Source organism: Platalea leucorodia (assembly GCF_965183815.1).
Source record: "Platalea leucorodia genome assembly, chromosome: 5".
NCBI lineage: Eukaryota > Metazoa > Chordata > Aves > Pelecaniformes > Threskiornithidae > Platalea > Platalea leucorodia.
Genome location: NC_138827.1, coordinates 39,865,115 through 39,872,957, shown reverse-complemented (window position 1 = coordinate 39,872,957; position 7,843 = coordinate 39,865,115). Strand labels below are relative to the sequence as shown.

The following is a 7,843-nucleotide window of genomic DNA, read 5'->3' as shown; positions in this document are numbered from 1 at the left end:
GGCCACGGCAGCCGAAGCCCGCCTTCTCCGCGAAGCCCTGGCAGCGCATGCGCAGCCCCTTCACCCTGCGCCCTGCGAGCAGCGCACGCGCGGCCGCCGCCGCTGCACCTGGGAGGGGGAAGCGCGTGCCGAGCAGAGGTAAAACCGACCTATCGCGCTCCTCTGCCGCGGTGCACTGTGGGCGGGCGGAGAGCTGCGGTGGCTGCGATTGGAGGAGCGAGAGAGCGAGGGGCGGGAACGGCCCCGCCCACGCCCTCCCTCAGCGACGGCGGGTGGGCTCCGCGCAGGGAGGATGGGCCGGATGCCGTTACCGTGGCCCCGGCGGCTGCTGCCGCCGCCGCTGCTGCTCCTGCCGCTCGGGTGCTTGGTGCTGCTCCTGCCGCCGCCCGGCGCCGCCGAGTTCAGCCCCTCCTTGGACAGCGACTTCACCTTCACGCTTCCTGCCGGCCGCAAGGAGTGCTTCTACCAGCCCATGCGCAAGGAGGCCTCGCTGGAGCTCGAGTACCAGGTTGGGTCGGGCAGGGCAGGGCAGGGCGGCTGCGGGGAGCCGGGAGGAAGGGAGCTGCTTTCCCTGGGCCGTGGGCGGTACTCGGCGGTTCGACTGCCGGTTCCCGTTTACACAGGCGAGGCTCCGCCAGCGGCGGCGGCACCGCCCGCCTCTGCTGCCGGGAGCTGGTTCCCGCCCTCCCGGGGTCCCTCACCCCTCGCCAAGGCCACGGCTGGAGCCGCCTCACGGTCCTTCGCCAGCGCGGCCCTGCGAGCGGTGCTGGGCTCTGCTGGCCTTGCGTAGCGCCCGCAAATCCACGTTGGAATTACACGCTGTTAAAAGCTGTGTCTTTGGGAGAAAAAAAATACTTTTACAACCTTCTAATTTTTCTAATAGATTTTTTTTTTTACAAGATCTTAAGTTGCCGTCCTTTAAAACGGCAAAAATGTAAAAAGTGAATGGCTTGTGACCTTGTGTAGTAGCTCTGAAGCATAAACAAAATTGTTGCTGATGCACAAAACCCTTACTTACCTATCTTTATGTTGATATTAAAGGCCTTTTATCTCAATCATGAAAGTTTTTCAAAAACAGGCTTATTTAACTAGACTAACATTAAGGTCTGGATGCCCTTCTTGGGAAGATTTGAGTTCCCCAGATATCTCTCGGAAAGATTTTGACTGTTTTTTTTTCTTTCCTTAAAATAAAGGCTGTTTTCAGTACAACAGGCACAGTGAGAGAAGCTGCAGTGAATATTTTCCTGTCCTTCTGCTGTGCCTCAGAATTGGCTGGGATCTGTCTCTCCACCACCACCGCCCTTCCCCCCCCCCCCCAACTAAAAATACAAAACTGAAATTCCTGATTATTTCCTAATTATTGTTACATGCGGAACTGAACAAGAATGAAAGATTGAAGTGTTCAAGCTTTGTTCAGCGCCCTGTCTAAGCAAAGCGGAAGTTTATTTTGCACTGACCAAGTAGGATTTTATTTTAATCATAATCAAAGTAAAAAAATTTATTTTAGAACAAATGTGTATAACAGTGAATTTATTTCTACTCAGGCATCAATTTCTCAGCACTACTACTAACAGTAATGATTCATCTTTCTATTTGAATGTGTAGAAAAGGAGCTCTGAATGTTATTGGATATAGATTTATTTTGTATGTAATTATCCTGAATTGTTAGTGGCTAAAGCATAGGAATATTTAACGTAGAGATGCAGGTCATTCTCCAAAGACATAACGTAATAAACACTATGCTGGTATGAAGTTTTGTTCTGAATGTTTAGATTATGTCATAGCCCTAAAGATATATCACTATGTGTGTTTTTTAATTTGATCAGCTGTTAGCTACTAATTTTCCTTGTCCTTTCTCTTTTTTTGGTAAGTCTCCAGTGTCACTTTAAGTCAGTGTAAACTTTGCCCTCCATTTCAGCAGGAGCAGATTGCTGTACTCAAATAGCTCACTGGAAAATGAGCAAACCAAAAAATCCCCTAGCGTGGACCTAAGTAGTGCCATAAAAATGATCCCCCTCTGCCCCATTATGCAGTTACTACCTTCCCTATAGAGAATTTCTGCGACACAACAGCTGTGATGATACAACTGTAGCCATGTTACACAGGTAAAGCAGCACAGCTTTGTAACGCTGTATAGTTACAAGCTTAGGAAGTGAAATGCCTTCAATTCCTTCTGCCTTTGGGAAATGAGAGTGCCCTGGGAGAATTCAGACCTTAAATCTGCATTAAAAGGTGAGAAGGTCTGTGGTACAGCTTTGATTGGCGTCAGAAGTCTATTCCTGTCTTTGACACAAAATGCACTCAACAAAGAGATCTAGGATGACACTGCATAGATTGTGTTCTTGTACAAATATATATGTGTCTATACATAAAAGTGACAGATATTTGTTATAAAATTTATTTTCTACCACTGAACTAGCACTGGGGTACTTACCTATCAATGATGTCTGCCATAGAAATGCTAGATTTAGCCATCTGTTGGTATTCTTACAGGTTGTCTAACCCTGCCCATTGATAAAATTGTATGCATTCTTAAAAACAATTAGGGAAAGGTTCAATATAAGCCCAGCCTAGCATGATTAGATCATACTTAGTTTAAGATTTGAAGTGGCTAAAGTGCTTTTGGGTTGAACCAGTTTTTAATCTGTTTCCAATTAACTTGGTCTGAACTCATACAGACAGATTCAGCTTTCAGATTCTTTCTGTTTCAGTTCCCTTACCTAAAAATGTTTGCCTTCCCTAAAAACATTGCATCAGCAATGCCAACAGGAATTCCACTGGTTGGAGGGATTTTTTTTGTTTGTTTGTTTCACAGGTTCTAGATGGAGCAGGATTAGATGTTGATTTTCATCTACTGTCTCCAAATGGTGAAACTCTAGTTTTTGATGAAAGAAAATCAGATGGAGTTCATACGTAAGTTTAAAATCTTCAAACTTAGAAGTGTTACATAAAGTATTTTTCTGGTTTCTTTAACAAATATAACTAAAATAAAGGTTGAGTACTTTTTATTCCTTAGCATTACAAAAGATTTTCTAATAGGACAGTTTGAGAATACCAATTACCTTTTTATATAAACACTGAATGCTTTTTACATGGATCTTACCATGAAGTGAAGGATATTTTTGTTTTAATGATAGCTGTTAATGGTCAGTGAATGAAAATAATTATTGTGGAGTTGAAAAAGGTGTCCACATCTAATATGAAAAGATCTTGTCGGTCATATAAATAATAAGCTGAAAAGTCCCCTATTTTTCCAGTCCTTTTATCAAAATATGTAGTAATTATTGTAATTTTACTGTAGGATATAAGAATTCCACTCATATTATAGCTTTTTTGTAATGATTAATGATTCAAAATCCCAATAAAGGAAAGTGAAAGTAAGCTGCTATCTTCATCATTATAACCCTTTAGAGTCAGTGGGATTGTTTTGCTGTGACTGTGCAATCTGTAATGTGTCTTTAGAGCTCTTATTTTTATATAAAAAGCATATTCAGTTATTTCTAAGTGCATGATTTTCAGTCTTAAAGAGGAAAGCTTGCTTACAAAATGTGCTTTTTGAGAACCAGCACAAAAAGTGTAGTTAACTTAATGACATTTTGCTTACATACACAGGGTGGAAACAGAAGATGGGGATTACATGTTCTGCTTTGACAACACATTCAGTACCATTTCTGAAAAGGTGATTTTCTTTGAACTGATCCTGGACAATATGGGAGAAGACGGACAAGATCAGGAAGACTGGAAGAAGTACGTTACAGGCACAGATCTCCTAGATATGAAATTGGAAGACATTCTGGTTAGTATTTGATCTTTCATTCTTTTCAGTATAAGAACATTCAGAAAAAAACGCAATGTCATTTAGCCATTCTGCCTTGGTCTGGTGCATCATCCTGGAAATTATTCCAGTTCCATATATTGCTTTTACTGATACATGAAGCCTAGCACCATGCATCTCTTGCTTCCACACAGAAGCTTGAGAATATTTTCAAAATAGACCCTTAATCAGCAGGAAGAAACTGCCTAGCTCTGAAAGCCACTCTGTTTCCAATTCAGCTTCCTTTCTTCCTACTGCTAAAATGGGACATTTTTCCCTAGCAGCAATGAAATGAATATTTATAGTATTAAAGTATTGCTTAATCCCAGTGATGTAGTTGGAATCACTGCATAGATTTTTTTTATCCATGTTTGAAAATAAAGTACTGTGTTAGCCTTTTCTTCCCATCTTCGCAGAAGTGCCCCAAACAGTGTACGGATTAATATTTTTATCTTCAATAATTATGTATTACTTTATTAGGTTTTTTCCCCAAAAATTTTATTTCATCTTTTCAAACTAATAAACAGGACTACACTGCAGGTTCACCCTTGCAGACATTGTATGAATGGTAATGTTTGCTTAAACTGTATGCTGACTCTGTTTGATATAGGATGAAGACTACTGCCAAGTCAAAGCTTTTATATCCTCTCATGATCGTTAAATGTTGAGATTACTTTAGAAGCAGAGGATTGTTTGGTGTTTCTGTACCACTGTTCTTAGGGCTTGGTAGGATGCAATAAGTAATTTTGTTTGCTCAAAGCTACAGACAACAGGTATCTAAAAAAAAAACCAAAAAACAAACAAACAAAAAAAAAAAAAAAAACAAAAAAACAAAAACAAAAAAAAAGCCACCAAAAAACCACAAAAACAAAAACCCCCACCAAACCAACATCCACAAACACTAACCAAATACACTGGTGCAGAGAATGACATTGTTTGTATTCTATTTATTGCAATAAGCAAAATGCAGATTTTTAAACAACAAAACAAATTTAATGTTTAAAATCTTTTATAGGTGTATGGTACACTTTTAAATAGTTAAAACCAAAAACAGAATCTGAAAAGCTGGCCAGATCTTCTTTAAAATTGGTAATCAAGGCAATTAGAAAAAACAAAGTTTATAGGGGAAATTGCAAAGAAAATCCCTCTCACGCTAATAACAAGCAATACTTGAACAGATTTGATAGCTACATGTGTACATACTGGTATCTCTTCCAAAAGAAAAAGAAATGCAGAACTTGTCTTTCTTTAAGAGCCTCACAGGTCTTATGAAGTAGGTAATTTTTTTAAAGTTAACATTAGTATTTGATGCCATTGTTTCCTTAGTCAAGTTATTACTTTACTTGGAAGTTCTGTGAGGACTTACATAAACACTTAGTAGTTTAACTTTTTTAATATAAACAACATTTGCTGGGGAAAATGGGGAATTGTGTCTTATTTTTAAAGCTCTGTTATGGTGTTGATGTTCCTTATTGTGTAACATATGAACTTTAGTATCATCATAAAAATATTTGGCTTCCAAAATAGCTCTTTTGAAATATTTGTTAAATATGCAACAGAGAAAATGTCCATGGAGAAAATGTTACTGCTGGGTTTAACTTTTTTTTTTTAATTTATAGCTTCCTGTTACTGCACACATTACTCTTCTCACTAAAAGTTCCTTCAGGGAGTCATAATTATACATAATTATATCAAGAACATAAATCAGCACTTCATGAGATCAGCTTTTAGGCTGTGACTGTTGATTAGGTTGTGGATAAAACTCTAACATATTATAGGACCAGGTGTTTACTTTGTAAACGCAGAATAAGGAGTGGATCTTGAGCTGCTGTTGTTATGGCCAGAGTGTTTGTGTACTTCCTCTGATTCCCTGAGGCACACTGTGTGTCCTTTGTAGGACCTCTGGTTGTCCTATTCACAATTTATCATCAATATTCTGCTTTAGTATCAAAGCTGAGGCAGCAGTTTATAGACACTACGGTGAAAGCATAAAAAGAAGATGGGAATATAACATTACTGTACTTCTTTTCTTTTGCTACAGCTATAGTCCTGATGGTAGTTTGCATTAAAAAGTGCCTTAATTTGATTATCCAGCAGAAAAAGAAAAAATGTACATTTGTCTGCTACTACATAACTTGTTTTGAGAATAGTTCTGTAGAGATCACTGCTTTTTACTTGTCTGAATACCTGGAATCATAGTTCCCCAAGATACATGGAATATTAGAAAACTGATTTTAGGTTTGATTTCTCTCTCTCATCTCTCTAGCCTGTAAAAGAGAAAAAACAAATTACTATAGAACCTTAATGCTATGTTAACTAAGCCTTTTTAGGTAATCTACAATAAACAGCCTAGACAAATTAATGAAAACTCTGTCACGAGGTATATATTTTAAAGTGAAATTAACTGTCTACTTGGCAAGGAATTAAATTACAGGTGGTAATATAGTATTAATATCTTGAATGTGTTGCAAGCTATAAATTTAATTCAGGTGTTCTTTTTTCTTCTAAAAATACTCTTTTGTTACTTACCAGGAATCTATCAACAGTGTGAAAGCCAGATTAAGCAAAAGTGTCCAGATTCAGACCCTGCTCAGAGCATTTGAGGCTCGTGACCGAAACATACAAGAAAGCAACTTTGACAGAGTGAATTTCTGGTCCATGGTCAACTTGGGAGTAATGGTGGTGGTATCAGCTGTTCAGGTTTACATGTTGAAGAGTCTCTTTGAAGATAAGAGGAAAAGTAGAACTTAATATTCAGTATGATCATAACAATATTAACAGGTATGGGGGAGACAAGGGGAGCAATAAACTACTCCAGGAAAGAAAAAAAAAGAAAAACATGACCTTTCACATTCTTTTGAACAGGCAGTAGACATCAGGTTTTTAATTCACGTTCGGCTTTTTGGTTGATTTTTGGTGGTGGTGGTGGTGTTTGGTTGTTTTTTTTAACATGAACAGAATGCTGTGCCCCAAGCTCTTCCATTTTTGCAAGTGCTACTAACAGTATTTTTTTTATACTTGTAGCATTTGTAAATGATTGTTAATGACTAACTTATGCGTAGTGCACAGGATGCTTGGTGGGTATGCAAAGTAATGTTAATACTGTCCTTTTTTTCATGTTCACAAAGAATTTTAAATGGTAACTTAGACATTGGTTTATTTGCTGTTAAATGTTGAGTGAATTTACATATGTGCCCAAGTGTTTACAGGATTGGGGCCCAGAGGGGTAGTCTGTAGTTACTGTCATTTATCTTCAAAGTTACATGTTTTTAAAAAACCTCAGCTTTTGTTCTATGGCATCGTGGAGAAACACTGGGCTAACGTGAGAGCAAAATGAGAACTCTTTTATATACACGACTAACATCAGCACTTTAAAAAGGTTCACCATCAATGTGAACTTGAGTCAGTGTTGAAAAGAATTGGAGAAAATAGGTGCAATTCCTGTTCATAAATCTTTCTGGCTGTTACATGAGATTCAAGAGACAAGTGACTACATGGTATACAAAAAAAAAAAAGCACACACGCCTTGAAGCATAGTTTGTGAACTCTTAATTACTCTAACCTCATGTAATAGATAATTTTCAAGACATTATTTCTCATATTATTCTTTCCCTTTAATAAAGGGAGGAGGTGAAAACATTACCTTAACGTTAATTTTTGTGGTCTCAAAATCCCTTATTTGCCCGTTTTTTTTTTTTTTGTCTACTACATCTGTGACTAATGTAGCAGTTAATAGGGTGATTTACATAGGCATGAAAAACCAAAGCTATTCACCTAAACTTTCCCTTTTTTGCTCACCTTCACAAGTCTTTTAGCTGTGTAAGTACACTCAGTTCCTACGAGCAGTGTTTCTATATCTAGCTACTTATACAAGTAAGGCATGAATTACATGAACAGCAAGTACAGGCTTCAAATTTTAGGATCAACTGAATATGTAATATCACTTAACTAAGGTAAAGCTATCCTCAAATCAGTAATTTGTAATTTCTAGACAAAGTGGCTTTTAACAGTGTAGTGAGGGTATGGAGC

General features: G+C 38.4%; 1 protein-coding gene across 1 annotated transcript; it reads left to right on the top strand.

Annotated features, from left to right (window-relative positions):
• Positions 1–106: 106 nt before the first annotated feature.
• Positions 107–6,652, top strand: TMED5 (transmembrane p24 trafficking protein 5). Its single transcript, XM_082312815.1, has 4 exons — positions 107–508; positions 2,816–2,913; positions 3,613–3,796; positions 6,347–6,652. The coding sequence occupies exons 1-4, from the start codon at positions 293–295 to the stop codon at positions 6,563–6,565; spliced, it is 717 nt and encodes a 238-aa protein (XP_082168941.1). The 5' UTR covers positions 107–292; the 3' UTR covers positions 6,566–6,652.
• The last annotated feature ends 1,191 nt before the right edge of the window (positions 6,653–7,843 follow it).